The sequence below is a fragment of the Coturnix japonica genome, chromosome 2 (genome assembly GCF_001577835.2).
Source record: "Coturnix japonica isolate 7356 chromosome 2, Coturnix japonica 2.1, whole genome shotgun sequence".
Classification (NCBI taxonomy): Eukaryota; Metazoa; Chordata; class Aves; order Galliformes; family Phasianidae; genus Coturnix; species Coturnix japonica.
This window is the reverse complement of record NC_029517.1, coordinates 39,605,565-39,622,999: the sequence shown is the minus strand read 5'-3', so window position 1 is coordinate 39,622,999 and position 17,435 is coordinate 39,605,565. Positions and strand designations below refer to the sequence as shown.

General features: G+C 39.8%; 1 protein-coding gene across 1 annotated transcript; it reads left to right on the top strand.

Annotated features, from left to right (window-relative positions):
* Nucleotides 1-558: 558 nt before the first annotated feature.
* EXOSC7 (exosome component 7) lies at nucleotides 559-17,386 on the top strand. The gene is made up of 8 exons (XM_015854148.1): nucleotides 559-691; nucleotides 794-895; nucleotides 3,081-3,175; nucleotides 6,645-6,810; nucleotides 10,134-10,204; nucleotides 14,304-14,427; nucleotides 15,340-15,495; nucleotides 17,248-17,386. The coding sequence occupies exons 1-8, from the start codon at nucleotides 635-637 to the stop codon at nucleotides 17,350-17,352; spliced, it is 876 nt and encodes a 291-aa protein (XP_015709634.1). The 5' UTR covers nucleotides 559-634; the 3' UTR covers nucleotides 17,353-17,386.
* The last annotated feature ends 49 nt before the right edge of the window (nucleotides 17,387-17,435 follow it).

Genomic DNA, 17,435 nt, shown 5'->3' with positions numbered 1-17,435 from the left:
CCCCTAACATCCCAAACCTCACTGTGCCCTTAGTGGGCACCACTCAGCGCACCAACCAACATACAGGAGAGCCGTGCTGAGCGTATGGCACCTACAACGTGAGCTAATGGAAGCTGCCACAATAAACACCCCTCAATTACAACGCAGTGTCAAACTGGAGCCTTTAATCGCATTCCCACACCACCAGCACGATGTCTCGGGTAAAACTCCGCATTTCTCCGCGGTCTGACAGCCAGGAGAACCTCAGCTTCATACTCGGGTACCCTCATAGTCTCATAGTCTCGTGTGGGTTGGAAGGGACCTTAGAGATCATCGAGTCCAACCCCCGGGATTCGAGCCTCTCTGTAGCAGAGCGGCACTTGTACCACTTGTGCCACAGGGGGGATTCGAACTCCGGGCCCCAGTGTTGCAAGGCGGCGTTCCTACCACTGCGCCACCGGGGCACACAACCCTCAGGTTACTTTTACCTCAGCTAAGGGCACACACACACACAGGGCCGACCCCACCGCCCTGTACAAGGCGCTGAGGCGACCGGCGCCATTTCCCGCCTGCGGAAGTGCGGCGGTGCGCAGGCGCAGAGCTCGCCTCCTTCCGAGAAGCGGAAGCGGAAGTGCTCTGCAGCGCGCGGGGTGTCATGGCGTCCGTAGTGCTGAGCGACGCGGAGAAGATGTACATCATACACGGCGTCCAGGTAGGGAATAGTTGCTTGTCATCTTTGGTGATGTATTCGGCACGGGAAGCTTGAAAAGCACAGGTTCCTTATGTTCGCGATTACGTTGGTTGTCGTGTTTAGGAGGACCTCCGTGTGGATGGCCGTGGCTGTGAAGATTACAGGTGTGCAGAAGTAGAGACAGATGTGGTGTCCAACACGAGTGGATCTGCGAGAGTGAAGCTGGTAGGTGAACGGCTCAGGAGTCGTCTACATTGCTGATAAAACTGGCTTGTTTCGCTTGGCTTATGATAAATAATTGCTGCTTGTAAATACGTCCATGTGTGTCTCCTCATATGTGTCTAATATGTTGCTCCAAAAACAGCCCCTCCTATTTTATGATGTTGGCCCACAGTATCATAAGCAGATGTTGGTGGTGTGGTAGTAGAGGTTGAACCTTCCCAACAATATTTCATTCTATTGTGTTGCCCTGTGACTGATGACAGCAGATGTGCAGTCTGACAGAATGGTGTCTGACTTGGAAATGCAAAGATGTGGTATTGAATTATGTCGTGTTGAAACGATTGTCCCTGTTGGCATTCATTGTCGCATGCTGAATGCTGATGGAGACCCAACAGCGAACGTGAGCACAGTGAAGCGGGGCCCTGGGCAACCTGATCTAGTGAAGGCGTATGTTTGGTGGCCCTGCTAGGCAGGGGGGTTGGAACTACATGATCCTTGAGGTCCCTTTCAACCCAGGTAATTCTGTGATTCTGTGTGGTGGTGCATTTCACCTTGTGAAATACAAGGCATGTTCTAGATGACCATGCACGGCTGTCATACGATGAAATGAACTGTCTTGATCAGCTCATTTGTGCAAATCAGCAGATTATGACCAGGGAACTGTGTACAGAGCTGAATATCAGCTTCATTGCATTAGAAATGATGGTGACAATGTTGGAATATCAGAAAATGCATGCCAGGTGGCTCCCATAAGTGTTCACAGAGGAGCAGAAAGAATACTGTATATCACACAGTATCACAGTCTGGTGTGGGTTGGAAGGGACCTTAGAGATCATCGAGTCCAACCCCTGGGATTCGAGCCTCCTGTGTAGCAGAGCGGCACTTCTACCACTTGCACGACAGGGGGGATTCAAAGTTATAAGTTTGTCAGGATCTCTTGAACCAATACAAGGCTGAAGGCAACAGTTTCCAGGATCACATCAGTAGTGATGATGAGATGTGGTGTCACCACTACGCACCGGTGAGAAAACGCAGTCCATGGAGTGGTGACATGTGATTCCCTATTGAAGAAAAAGTTCAAGAGATAGCCTTCAGCAGGCAAAGTATTGTGAACTGTCTCTTGGGATAGGAAAGAAGTGATCCTTTTGGATTTCCTGAAACCCAGACAAACCATCAGCTCTGACTGCTACATCATGACACTGACTAAGCTGAAGGCTTGAGCTTCCAGAGTCAGGCAGAGAAGAAGACACCTTTTCTCTTGCAATGCGATAACACCAAGTCCCATACCAGTTTCAGGACCCTGGAGCACGTTGCCAAATTTGTCTGGACTGTCCTACAGCACCCACTGTGTAGTGTGGATTTGGTGCCTTCTGTCTTCCACCTCTTTGGGCTTGATGGAAAATAGACTGCTCAGGCAATGCTTTCCTAGCAGTGGTGCAGTCATAGCTATGAAACAGTGGGTTACCTCTGCTGGTGCAGATTTTTATGAGTGCAGCATGCAGTCTCTTGTTCATCAGTGGTGAAAATGCAGAGTGATGGTGACTATGTTAATAAGGTTTTGTTGCTGAGAATCTGTTCAATCAAATAATGTTATTTTGCTCTTTGCACCTCTTATATTTTCTGTGGAAATAAATAGAAGACGTTACTTTCAGAGCGACCTATGCATGTATGTATGTGCTTAGCTCTAATTGACATGATAGGTTGAGGAAATAATGACAAGATATATGAATAATTCAAGTTAGCTTAATGCATTTGAGCTAAATTTATAGTGGAGTGCCTGAAAGGCCTTCAGTCTGAACTAATCTGCTATTGGGTGTTAGATGCTGTTGTGCCTGTCACTGGAAAAAATAATTCTGCTCCTTTACAGTGAAGCAAAACTACTTCTGGCATGTGTTGACTGTAAAGAAAACAATTATTTTTTGGCGGTATTATAAACATTCTGCAGAAATAACTGATCCAGAACTGCAATGATAAAAAGGTATGGCTATTAAGATTGTCTTATATACACAAAGAAAGCTGATATGTGGGCACAGAATTGTTCTCCTAAAGCCTTTCTGTTCTGCAATTCTCTAGTAGAGCAATTAGCAAAGACAACAGAATAGATGGTAGTGTCTGCATGCTGTAGGCATCTCAACTGAGTGTATTTTGCCCATAGTTCTAACTGTGTGATGTATTTTTGTTTTAACAGGGACACACTGATATCTTGGTTGGTGTAAAAGCTGAAATGGGGACACCGAAGTTAGAGAAACCAGATGAAGGTTATCTGGAATTCTTTGTTGACTGGTTAGTATAGTAGAAGAAAAGGTAATGGAGCAGTATGCATATACACTTTGCTTCTCACATTTGAAATAAAAAACCTAATCAGATCTGAAATGTGAACCTTCACTGCCCTAACCTGCTTAGTGTCTGAGTAACAGCAGCAGTTTATTTTACTGTCTTAGCTGTGCTGAATGTTCAGAAACATCATTTCAGCTTTGTAGTATCAATTGCCTTTTTTTTTCTTTATAGTGATTGAACATAGACAGTATCTTTCAGTAATGAAGCATTCCAAGTATTGACATGGGGGAAGAAAAGAATTAATTTATGGAGATTATACTTAAGACTGTATCTCAAAGGATTTTACTTACTTTGTCTTTGAAAGTAGTGTAAAAAGTGTATTTAGTGCAAGATCGTTTATTAAAAAGAATAAATTCTCATAAACTTTAGATACAAAGGTTGATTAGAACATGGTTTTATTGATCACATTTATCATCAAATCAGTATTTTATTAACTACAGTAATAACTGTTTTCAGTCAAAGAGTTTCACTGAGTAAGGATATGTCTGATAATCTTTTTGGTGTAACTGGTGCTATCTGCGTAAATGCTTTTGTATCTCAGGCATTATGCAATTTTATCTAAGAATCCATCCATTCATCACAGTCACCTGATTAGCTATGGAAACTTTTCGTTTGCCAAGGAAAGGACTCAGCTAGGAATTAGTTCATCTGTGACTATTGCTCAAAAAGCGTGAGACAGTAGGGTGTTCTTTCCAGATGTGGTCCTGTTTTTAGATAGTATCTGAGCTGACTTCTTTATAAAGCTCATGTATGAAATACACCAAGTAGTATTTACTTGCTTCTGTTGGTTTTTAGACAAAGTCCAATGAAAGAAGCTCTAAACACTGGTACTCTCCCTTGTGTTAGTGTTCTGCTCATCAGCAGTACTTGGAACCGACATCAAGAAATATTCCAGAGATGGCATACAGGTGGCACAGTTTGTTAGCAGGAACAGCTAATTGCTGGGATGCTTCTTTCCTGTGTAAAGAAACGTTAGAGAAACTTTTAACTTACTAGATTAATGTTAGATTGTATTTTGTAGCTATTAACCACTGCTTTGTAAAATGAGAGGAAGATGTGCAGCAATATTGATGGATCTTGTTGATTCTAGATATGCACTGTCCTCATTTTCTGTAATAACACAGGCCAAAAGCATAAATTTTAGAGAAGAGTAATCGGCTCTTCTGTGCTTGTGCTGCCAAGGTAAGGTGACTTCTGGCTTTAACAAAGATCCTGAAGACACAGTTTGAAGTGAGAGCTGATTGTGTTCTGTATAGATAGGGTAGTGAGATGTTCTCACTGCTCTGATGCTTTTTTCAGGTTCCCACTAGGTGGTAGTAATTCAGCACATTTTGATATGCTGCATCTCATAGTGAAGTTCTTCTATCTGCTACTTGGATTTTATATTGTTTAAACTAGTAAAGTAAACACATCTTTAAGATTACCTGTCATTTGGTTAACGGTTTTCTCCACTACAATTACTTGCATTGTAGATGACAGCATATTAAAGGCCTGAGCAACAGTTTTCAGCTATTGGGAGAAAGATGTTAAACTGAGAACAGACTAAAGATCTTTAAAGAAGCAGTCTGTGGCAGAAGAATCGTGAATGTTGTGTGATGTGACACTGAAATGGTTTGAAAATTCCCCAGATCTACATTCTGGGAGTAGAAATTTCCTGTGCTCTGTACTCACCGTGGCCACTACTCAGTTCTTTCTGTGGTTTGTAAGGCATACTTCTGGGCTTTTAATTAGTTTAATAGACAACCCTCTTTCATATTATACCTAGTGTAAATTACTGAAGTATTGTGAGCATTGGGTGGCAGTATTTACCACGTAGTTTTTAGATCAGTACCATGTCCACGTTACTTCTTAACTGCACTTGGGTTGCATGGAACCAAATTGTTAAAATAATGATAAAATTAAGATGCAGTAAAACTTGCAGTATTCCAGTTGGGTCTTACATTCTTCTTACTTGCTGTCAAAGAAAGCAACCATTTGTATTTAAAAACTAGAGCTTTTGATAAAACTTGATACTTAAAAATAATGAGCTATAGATTAAAGCTTGTACTTGTATAATCCTTTTCAACTTAACATGAAAAACATAATGCTTACATAAACTCTACTCAAAAGAGAACAGGTTGAGCAAAATGGTATAGGGAACTTGCAAAAAGATGCTTTAATGAGAAAGTGCTCCTTTATATGACCTAAAAGCCTGAGTTGGGGATATTTCCAGAATTAAGGTATGCTTAAATATGGCCCTGTCTTATGAAATCAGGGCTGGAGTGCCTCTCCTATGAGGACTGAGAAAGCTGGGGCTTTTCGGCCTGGAGAAGAAGAGGCTCTATGGGGACCTTATAGTGGCCTGCCAGTACTTGAAGGTTGCCTAAAGGAAAGCTAGGGAGGAACTTTTTATAAGAGCATATAGCAACAGGATGAGGGGAAATGGCTATAAACTGGAAGAGGGTAGATTTAGATTAAACATTAGGAAGTAATTCTTTATTATGAGGATAATGAGACACTGGAACAAATCGCCCAGTGAGGCTGTGGATGGCCCCTCCCTGGAAGCATTCAAGGCCAGGCTTGATGGGGCTTTGAGCAACCTGGTCTAGAAGGAGGTGTCCCTGCCTATTGCAGTGAGGGTTAGAACCAGATGATCTTAAAGGTCCCTTCCAACCCAAACCATCCTATGATTCTATAATGTGAATGCAATTGCAAATGATAGCGTTACACTTTCAGCGCTTATTTTCACTATAAAATGGTCTGCAAGCATAGGTCAGTGCTTGATTGACAGTAGTATTGATATTAATTATCAATATTATATCAATATAATATTAATATTAATTATATAATTATTGATATGCTGTCTGTAAGAGGTTTGGTGGCGCAGAGCATGCTCTATCAATTTAGATCAGGCACTTGTATGAATTCTGCATATCATTATTATAGTGTCATGTCCTTCTCTTTTTATCTTATTAATTACCTTCTTGCCTTACTTTTTTATCTCATTAATTTAACATTCCTCTCTATCAGGCTGCCTCGTTAGCCATTCTGAACTTAGTACAATTTTCTCTCATTTCTTTTTCTTGCAAGACTTGAGCTAATAGAAGATGAGGGTGCCTAAGAACTAATTGCAGAGAGAATTCACCACCTTTAATACTAATGCTAAGAACTGAAGACTGAAATGGAATTTAGTTAACATCAAACTTGGTAACAAAATACAGATAATCCATCTGAATTAAGACATTTCCTTATGCAAAATGGATTTTTATTTTATTTTATTTTTTTTCACAGATTAAGTGCTTATTCTTGTACAGATAAATCCTTGGAGATTTCCAGTATTTTATGCTTAGATATATATTTACACTTAAGAAATGCAGCTTCAAAAGTGAAAGGGTTTTTTTTTTTTTTTTTTTACTTCTTTTTCTTCATTGTCCAGTTCTGCAAATGCTACTCCTGAATTTGAAGGCCGGGGAGGAGAAGAACTTGGCACAGAGATAGCAAGTACGCTCTACAGAGTATTTAGCAGTGAGGGGACTGTAGACTTGAAAGCTCTTTGCATTAATCCCAGGGAACACTGCTGGGTTCTCTACGTTGATGTATTGGTAAGTAAGTAAATGAAAACCAAAAAGGTTCAAGGAGGTTTTCAAGGCATTGGCATTAGCATAGCCATGCTTATCTTCGTATAAAAAATTCTTCCTCTAATGCAGCTTGTTATTTCACAGCATGGATGGCTACTTTCTTGCACATCTATCTATAATATTGTCACTGCGTTCTGCTTATTCTTTTTCTCCTCTTCTGCTCTGCTGCAGAGCTAATAAAACAGATTGAAATATTCCAAATCTGTCACCAATAAAAATCAGTGACCTTATATTCACAAAGAGATGGCCACTAAAGAAGGCTGAACTTTTTCCTAAGTGAATGTATCATTCGATTGAGTGTAACTGAGCATGAATGTATGTTGGGCCTAATATGAGTTTCCCTCCTGTCTGCTTCTTTGTTCAATGAAACTTTTATGGCAAACGTAACATTTGGCCTAGACGCTTTTGTGGAAGTTGTATACATGTGTTGGATGTAAAAAAAGAAAGTGAGTGTTTCTTCCCATGAAAAACTGGATGCTCAGTTTTGTGCATGTAAGTCTTGTGTGTGCGGCAGCTCAATTTCCAAGTAATGCTATATTTAAAGTACATGGGTATTTAATAGACTTCTGCAAGTCAGACTCCCCAGAGCTTTGTTTCCTATTCTTACTGGTGCAGAGTTGAGTTTCCACTTGCTAAATGTGCAACTGAAAATATGTTGAGGGATCTTACTCACTGAAATCAGTTAATGTCTATGAATTATTTACCACATGTTACGCTGCATTGCCCCTCCCCCCAAAAAAAGTGTGTACAGAGTTGTATTAAAACAAGAACGAGATATGAATAAATGTGAAAATTAATCCACTAGGTTCTTAAAAACCAAAGCATTACTTTAATTACAGTAGACATGGAACGTACTGTGGCTTTGTCCAAATACAGAATGATCAAATATGTACCACTGCAGAGTGCCTTAACAACCCGACTCACCAGCTTAGTGGAGCTTGGCAGAGTTTAATAGGGAGTAAAGTGCTAGTTCTCAGAAATCACACTGGGACCTTCCATTAGTAGGTAATTGCGTGCAGAGGTGCAGAATATTAAATGCTGCGCTTATTTAAGCCATGTGCTGCTTCTGCAGCATAAACACTTTAATAGTCCCGACAGCTGCAGAAATTGTTCTGCCCAACTTTTGTATGGTATATAGCTGATGTTTATTTGAGTTCTCCTGCACTAATCTGTTGATTGTCCACAGCTTCAGAGGAGAAAAGTTTTGGTGCTTTTAAGCTACTAGTCATGCCAGAATTATGAACACCTGTGTTATGTGTTGTATTTTGTTCAGCTTTATTTATAGTATCAATAAATAATCTGTCGTTGATTTGTAACTAGGATTCTAAAGTTGATGGGACTTTTAATGTAATATTCTGCAGAGTTTTATGTGAGAGCTACTGAAGAGCTGTGGTGTAGATAGAATAAGATAATGTTACCATTGCTATTGTGCCCCCACACTGCCCAGGCCTTCTGTATTTTAATGTTTTTAAGGTATTTGTATTATTTCTTTTTCCAAGCAGAAGATGTGTGTGTCACATGTGATAGTTTATACTGGATGCAAGCACTTCATACTTCCGGGTTTCAGCCAGACATACTGCACAGGTGTTCACTGATCACTCGGAAACACCGCTCTCCACACATGGATATGGTTTAAAGATTGAAAAATGTACCTTGACCTTTAAAAACATTCTTTCTTAATAACAGTAGAAGTTCATATGTGTGAGCTACCGTTTGAATGTGAGAGCTGTACAGCACTGTGGAACTACAGCCTGTTCTCACTTTCTGTCTGTCTGTCTGTCTTTTTCTTTCCCTTCCCAAGTTATTAGTGTTTGAAATAAGCTTTTATGAGTTTTTGGGGGTTGTTTTTAACACGTCTTGCCTTCTTTGTGTAACTTGCCCCAGCAGCCTGCCACATGGTACAAGGAGAGCTGAAGCTGTTCATTACTTTTCCATTCTCTACCTTATTGTGTTATGTAGTGTGCTTGGAACTGGGGGAGGGTGCATTAGATTTTGTTGAAATGTTACTGGTTATCTGCTGAGCATCCTTCAGGAGACTTCATCATCTTTATCCCCACCTTATCCCTGACCTGTTGGAGGAAAGAAACCCAACAACTTAGAAATCAGTCCTTTCTGATGAAAATCTCTTAATAAGGCAAGACCTACAGTAGCTTGTTTTTCAACTCATGATAACTTTCTCTTTTGTGTATCAGTAAATTAGAAGTGAGTCCTTCCTAGAAACTTCTGCTTCCTGAAACTCAGAGTTGAGCAGACTTTCTTCTGTCTGAATGCAGTGGGAGGGAGGGAAATCTCAGTACAACGTAGCAACATGCTTAAGCTGAGAAGAGGGCATTCATTTATTTCTGGAGGAATTGTTTCACCATGCTTGATACAGGCCGAGTTCCTAGCCCGTAGGCGCCAGCGTAATACAGATAAGGCTTTAGAATAGTGGCTTGAACACAAGCCTAGTAACAGTACAAGCACATCCCATTATTGTGTTTTAATAACAAAAATATTGCAGGCTTATTCCATTATCCACTAAAATCCAATAGTGCCTGAAAGTGGCAGGTTAACCTCTCTGTATCCAGCAGCTGTTGGCAAGGGAATAATCTGATCACCTTTGTGTTAGCTTTCCATCCCAACTTTTTGTCATTCTGCTTACACAGTTCAGTCTGTCTTAATAAAAATAAGCTGTCTTTCCAGAATATCTGATTTATGATTTGCTCCCAGTGTGGGAGGAAATCTCATTTTTAAATAGATTTGAAGAACCATCAGTGCAGTCAGTGCTCTAAGACTTGTTTTGCTCTCACTGTGCAGTGTAGAACGAATGCTTCTTCATCACATCTAGTGTTCTTACCAGCATAGTTTCAAATGTGTGTGGGGATTTAATCACAGAATAGTATTGTCTGTAAACAAACCCAAAGTGGAGCTTGTCAAAGAACTATCACTAGACTATCACTAAATGCATCTCTGAATTGTCTGTCAGCCTATAGAAGGTATAAGTGGTTATGGGAGTAAGAATAGTAGTGATTTCAGTTCAGCTTCTATTACTAAATGTTATCATTAATTTTACTGTGAAGTGCTTTAATTCTTCTATTTCTCATGCATAATACAGTCAGCTGAAATATACATCTCATACCTGGTTTTCATTGCCATAGGCTTTAAAGATAACATTTTTTAGCCTATTTTAGTTCTTAGTTTTCTGCCTTTTCTCAAGTAATTTTATGCAAAATAAAGACTTCATTTAAAGGTGCTAACTCAATTTTTCTTTTAAAGAGATTCTCTTATTTTATTTTTCCCCTCCCCAGCTACTGGAGTGTGGTGGGAACCTCTTTGATGCAATCTCTATCGCGGTGAAGGCAGCTCTCTTTAACACAAGGTAAAGCACAGAGCTCATTTCATGTGAGTGCAAAAGGAAAGAGAAATACTTCCTATGAGCTAAGCCTTTTGTGCTCAGTGTTTTTAAGTGAGAAAAAACTTAAGTTCAGGTAAAAAGCTATATTCTCCCATTTTCTTCCTTATTGGCTGTTAATACACAGCTCTTCTTAAAAGGGGGGGGGGGCAGGCTTTGAGAGGTTGTGGGGACTGTGAAATGATGTGTCTTTAGCTTAACTTTTCCCATGCATTTTAGTTCAAAGAATGGAAGGACAAAATCTGCTAGTATCATTATTACAATTACATTTTGAGTGTTCTAAGGACAGTAGTATTCAGTAGCAATTTTTTCTAGTGTTTTTATCTTCATGATAAGTTCTATAGCACCCTTCAGAAAGAAATCGGTGAATGGCTTTGCTGAAAGATCTTACATAGAGAAATGTCTGGAGGGGGTACAAAAATAAGGATCTTAAAGGCATAAATGTTTTAAAGTGGATCTCAAGTTGTTTTCCAGCTGTAATTTAGAGATGTGCTGAAGTCAGTAGCACAGTTCTTGCTTATTCCTCGGGAAACCAGAGCACAGTACTGGAGCTGGAAAAGGGCACGCAAGAAGAAGAAAATAAGCTTGAAGACAGAGGCAGTATATTGGATTATAAGCGCCTGAATGCTGGGGAGGGGGGAAACCCACCTGCGACAACAGCTTGTTTATACTGCTGAGAATTTTCCCGTCTTAATTAAGTTCTCAACGGTACCTTTTTAACAATGGATTGTTTTTGTAGCATTGAGAAATAGTGTAAGAAATGTAACAGCTCGCAAAGACTTGACAGCACACTAAAGGGAAGACATTCCTCTCTTGCTGTGTGGGCTGCCAGGAGGCAAAAGTCGAGTGGTTAATAACAGTTGCTCCCACATGAGTTGTTCCACAGATCTAAGGCACATGCTTTATTTGCAGGATTACTCGGCCTTTTTTCTTACTTCAACAAGAGTTTTAGTTCTGAGTAAAGAGTGAAGATCACATTTAAAAACAAATCAGAAAATAAATGGTAAGCCTGTTGCTTTTGGAGGAAAATGGAAAACACGGGGGCTATATTGTGATTGTTCTGGAAACTGTCGCTCTTACAGTCTTTGATCTGTGGGTAACCATCCTCAGTCTTGTCAAAGTAGCATATCCAACCCAGATGTGGTATGATATGTCATGACAAAAAGCATCTTTAGTTTTGATTTGTGAAAACTGTTACGACAGGAGCGGGGAATGCCAGTACATCTAATCTGATCAGAGCTCAGAGAGCCAGGGCTGAAATTCAAAGTGAAAAGCTGTTGTGCTCCTTCCCCTTAATGTCTACTAAATTTTCTTTGGATTGATATAAAAGTAGTTTAGAGCAGCTGCCCGTTTTCCTTAACATACTATTGCCTGAGTGAGATGATGTCAGTTTGAAGATCACTTCAGATTAAGTGTTCTGAACTTCACTTGACGTCTGTGTCACTCTTTGAGTCTTACTTACCTTTCGTAATCTATTTGCAGCCAGGTTTTAAGTGTTTTCAGATCTCTGTCAGCCTTCACTTCAGCTTTAGAATCCAGAGCAGAAAGTTCAAGTTGCTGGGTTGTTTTCTTTGAAACCATGGTTTTTTTTATTCAGATAGGCATTTGAAAAGCTCAGCTTCATCCTTAAAATCTTGCTTCTAACCATGTTTTATGATAGCTGTGTCATCCAGCACGCTTCTTCTTCTTTAGGGCTAAGTAAATCCATTATAGTGACTTTGGGAATGTTGTGCAATAATTATAGCATCTAAATCCTGTTATGTCTGACCTGACTCACTGTATCCCCTTCAGACATAGAGCAATGACAACATGGCTGTCATAGGAGGAATATTTACTCTTTGGAGATTTGCATTGTTTACTGTGTTCTAAAAACTAGATCCAGGTCATGTATGAAAGATGGCTGATAGCAGACTTTATTCTTAACTGAATCCAAGGTGCTTAAGGATGGGTTTATCCATGATTAAAGTAGATAGTGCAAAATGTGCAAGAAGCCACCACATCAAGATTTAGCATTAAGCTAAATGGAATGTGCTCCATTGCAGCTGAGGCAACAGAAACTGGGCTAGTGGCAAAAGCTACAGAGTTCGTAGCACAACAGGCGTGCAGACATGCTGCTTTTTTGCTGGGCAGCTGGTTCAGAACCAACGTCTGCGTGCAAGTGTAGAGCAGGTTTTGCTGCTGTGAAGTATGCGTCTCCATTGCACAGACAAGAGCATTGTTCGTTATGTGACTAAGTCCTGCTGTACAGATCTCTGTGCTGATTAGTTGCAGGAGTCAAAACAGAAGAATAAAAGTTACAAAGTAAACATGTACAGCTAGTTCTTAAGATAAATCTTCACAAACCTGGAGAGGAAATCTCACATTTTCTGGACGTGCTTTTTGTGCTGTAAACGCTCTCTATGCCCATTTGGATCCTTAGTTTTTATGTGTGTGTGTACCTTTCTTTCATGGCAATGTGGTGCTTGTGTTTGGTCAATAATCTTTAAGCCCTTCCAGTAGTCATAGTTCGCACTCTGTCTTATCTGCTCTTGGCCAAAAGAGTTCCTTGAAGGGAATTTTCAGGTATGAATCCTGTCAGCTTCTTGTTGCAGCCCAAACGTTGCTGTGCTTTCATTACTGTTTTGGGACGGAGTTAGAATTGCTTAATCAATCTCATGGGCTGTTTCTTGATCTTCCTTCTCTTTTACGCAGTGCTTTGGCACATACACTCCTTGTCTAGGCTGGTGTCCAGTGCTGTCCATTGTCTGGTGCACCCTGAGGAGCCGTCACCTTGTGACTTTATTCCGTCAATTTTAATGGAATATTTTTAGCTTGAGAATAGACTTTGATGCCTCTCCAGTGAGTTGTTACATACCGCAGAGCATTTTCAGCTTTATTTCATGAAAAAATAAACATAGTAGCTATCTGCTTACTGAATGTTTTTGTTTTAGCTTGGCTCAGGGCTGTATTTTTGTAAGAAATTTGTTTTTACTAAAAAAAGGGTTAGCTGTTATGAAGCACTTGGCTCTTGGATTCCCAGCTACAAAGAACTAAAACATTTGTCTAGGGAACAACAAAAATCACTTTTGTTTCCTGGGGAAAAATTCAGTTCCTATCTCGTCCTTTTAAGAGGGATTTAGTGCAGAATGCATAAACGAATGTAACCTTGAGAGTCTAGCTATGAAAAACAGTGCTACTGTAAAAGAATTAACATAAAAAGAGTTTGTGGTTATGTTCCACACGGTTACCAGAATTAGCTTTCCAGGGATATCTTCAAGTATTTTATGTTCTTATGTGCAAATATGGACGAGTGGGAGCAGATCACTTGAACTGTGTGGGGGTTGTACTGGCCAGGAAAGCAGAGTATCTCAGTCAGTGCTGTGTTCTAGTGGACACCAGGATAAATGAGGTTGAGATGTTGAATTTCTTGTCTCCTCGAGATACCATCTTCTGCTAAATTGATTTAAATGACTCTTCACTGTGCTAAGAATGCAGTAATAAATTATCCTCTGAAACTTCAGTTAAAAGGCTGTGACAGATGTTTCATATGTACCACCGATGAGCCTGTCTGGCTTATTTGCAAAAGATCTCATCACTCACAGTTGCATTCCTACAAGAGTTGTTATCCCTGGATATTGCTTTTGTATATCTGTCTTTAGAACACCAGTCTTACGGCTTCTAAAGAATGAGAATATCTTGTCAACCTTCCCAAGCTGCTGAAGAGAAAGGATTTTACTATTGTCATCTTATCCCTCTCCCCAAGTCTCCCTAGCTGGTGTCATTGTTTTCTGAGCTGCTTTACTGCTTACATTTGATACGATGGCACAGCTTTGCCAGGCAATGCAATTGCTGCAATTCTGACAGCCTTATGGTTGTCTGCAAGGTTGGGAACTACAGTATGAACAGGACTGAATGATGCAAATAAACAGTCTGATTCCAAATGTCTTTCAGCTTAGCTGAATATCTTTCAACTTTTGTTTGTTGAGTTATTAATGCTTTGTTAACATCCTGGATTTTTTTCTACAGGCATAGCCTCATTTCACTATCTGTTCTGACCATGAATTTGTACGTACTTGTGTTTCTGCAGAATACCCAAAGTGCGTGTTCTGGAGGATGAAGAAGGCTCTAAGGAGATTGAGCTCTCTGATGACCCTTATGATTGTATTCGACTTAATGTGGATGATGTGCCCTGCATTGTCACACTAAACAAAGTAAGCCTGGCAAATTCTGACCACCTACCCAGACACTGCAGTTTATATTATTTTCACCTGCTGTTTGTTTGTTTTCCCTTAGAGGTAAAACTGTTGTTAGATGAGTGGTTACTATGTATATGTTCATCCTTGGAAGTATTCCAGTTGGCTCATATGCTTTTACTGAACAAGCATTTTTTTCCGTCTCTGACTTACACATTTCTTCTTGATGCATTCTTGAAATCTCATCATTGTGTATTTTTCTTTTGCTCATTGATCAACAGTCAGAGCAACAGACGCTCCAGTGTGTTGAAACAAAAGGGCGTTGTTGCAGAGTTCAAAAGTTGAATGATCTGCTTCAAGTTTGTTGCTGGGAACAGAGCTCTCTTTTCATGGGTGTGAAATGGTCCTTCCAAACAGGTTTTCACTTTCCTTTTCCACATGAAGCTCACAGGTAGCTGTTATTTTGCTGGATGCCGCATTCTTCATTGCATCTGTTAGTGATTAGCTTAATTATTGGGAATTCTGTGTGATGTATCTTCTTGAAGTAAGTTACATAACTAGTTGGAAGCCCACCTGACTGAACCAGGAGCTCACCTAAGTCTCAAATTTGTTATTTTTGCCTGGAAGAGCAAAACCCATCCTTGAAGTTGAGATGAAAAGGGAATGTGGAGTTTCATACAGTTAAAAAGGTGATCAGAAAAAATTAAGCTAAAGCAGAAACATGCTTATCACACTTCTGTTTCATATGTGAATGTGGTTTGTGGTCAGAACCTGTTGTAGTGATGTACTACCAACTCAGTCTCCAAACACTACCAAAGACTACATGATGTTAGAACAGGAGGTTGACAGATAACTGTTTAACTTACAGTTTAATTTCTTTAAAAAAAACTTAACTGCAAACTGATACATTCTTTTGTTGTTAACTTACAGATTGGATATAGGCATGTGGTGGATGCTACCCTTCAGGAAGAAGCCTGTTCTTTGGCCAGCCTGCTTATTGCTATAACCAGTAAAGGTGCCCTCACTTGTATGAAGAAAATAGGGAAAGGTAGCCTTGATCCTGAGAGCATTTTTGAAATGATGGAGGTAAGAAGTTACTGTCTTGCATACTGATGATACTGGATGAACTGGAACCTGAGTATATGAAATGTTAAAGACTTTAAAAGCAAGTACCCCGGTGCTTGTATTAGGTGTGAAAGGGACTTGTTACAGGGCATAGACAGTTCCTTTGAAACAGAACTTCATATGGATAGAGGTTGTGTAAAACTTCAAGATACCTAAAATGTGTAGTACTCACATCTGTTTCAGTTGGGCAACTCTCAGCTGTAAGACATGTTCCTTATCTCATTATTTCCTGTAAAGATTAAAAGAGCAAAGCTTCTAACCTGGTAATATCCTTATGGAAGTAGGACTGGTACTTCCCCAAGCTAGAACATGGTGTTCTCTTCTAGTACAACTCATTTGTTTTCTGATAAGCTCTTCTTATTTTACTGTCATTTTTCTTTGCTCCTTTATTGGATTTTTGATCTGCTCTTACTCCGATAAAATACCATTAACTGGATGTTGTTCACATCTATGTGAGAATTCCATTTTAAACTTTTCTCCAAGCTCTTCTTGAAACCATCTTCTAGTATAAATTCTCATGCCTGGATTTGGCCTCGAGCGTCAAACTGAAATGGGTTTTGAACTTTGAGTCAGAATGAAAATTAAATACTTAAAACTGGCTCCGTTTCCTAGAGATCCAGAACTAATTTTAGTATGGCTGTAGTGAGGAATGCAGGAGTTTGAGCCAAGTTTGAAAACAGTTGTTCTCATGTGGAAATTTTGTGTTGAGTGTATGTTGCACTTCGCTATTTTATGATGTCAGTCCAGAGTTCTAATCTTGGTGATACCGATGATGGTCTTCTTGCATCCAGAGGGGTGACTTTTTTCTGCTGGTTAAGTGATGAGTAGGGTCTGTCTCTAATCTGGCATCCTAAAACAGAAACAAAACAAACAGAACTTCATACAGACATCTGGTATGTCTTCCTTGATGGATTTTGAGTCCAGTTCAAACTAAATATCACAGAAGACTCAAGATTTTAGGTTTAGGGTTGCTACAAAGTAGGAGGTGCTTAATTGAGATACAGGCTCATGGTAGAAGCCAGCCCTTGTGCAAATTTTCTGATGTCTAAATGCAGAAAACATTGATCAGAGGTTCTGTTTTGATGACCAGCTTTACAATGAGCCCTAACTAGAAAATGAACTAATGTGGTTTCATTGTATAGTCTACCCTCGAAGACTGTGTTTACGATGATACAGTGCTTACATAAACACTAATTTGAGGTGTGTATGGAAGTCTTCAAGCCGTTTTACTCTGCTTAAGAGTTCCCTACTTGTTTGTGGAAGGCATGAAAGCTTAAGCTGTGGAAGAAGTCTTCTAGGTGATGAGCATTTCGAGGGAGTGAGGGAGTAAACTGCTGAGAAGCAGGAAACATGGTTTTTTGGGAGATGAGATTATTTGTTTGACGCTGCCCCAAACACAGCAACCCAGTTAGGGTGCCAAGGGGAAAAAAGGAGGGGGTAGAAGACTGGGTATGTCTGTCAGAGGAGCTGCATAAGCCGTCCTTTAATTTAATTTGTTCTCCTGGGCAATCTGGGGGCACAACATTTAGCACTAATGATTGCAGAATACTTCTGTGATAAATAGGAGCGCTGTCTTCAAGTGTACTTTTTTTTATTATACCAGCTGGTGTATATTCATCATTAGAGGGAAAATATTTGTCAAAGGGAAGTGAGAGTTGTCTTCCTGTTAATAAGCGTATGCCTCAGACTTGTTTTGCTTTCTTTGCATTGCAGACTGGAAAGAAAGTAGGAAAGTCATTGCACGCATCACTTCAGAAGGTTTTGGATGAAGAAGAGAGTTTGGGGACCACACGTCAGAAAGTTGGATTTCTAGGATGAGTTTTTATTAAAGGTTCAAAACTGTTTTTAACCAGTTGTGCAATCTTGTCTATTTAGTATATACATATACTTTCATATATATA

Bases quoted from the DNA above. Each gene is read 5' to 3' on its own strand.
- EXOSC7 (XM_015854148.1), top strand. From the start codon at position 635: ATGGCGTCCGTAGTGCTGAGCGACGCGGAGAAGATGTACATCATACAC. The intron at 10,205-14,303 runs GTAAAGCACAGA...GTGTTTCTGCAG, and splicing joins GCAGCTCTCTTTAACACAAG to AATACCCAAAGTGCGTGTTC. The intron at 15,496-17,247 runs GTAAGAAGTTAC...TTTGCATTGCAG, and splicing joins GCATTTTTGAAATGATGGAG to ACTGGAAAGAAAGTAGGAAA.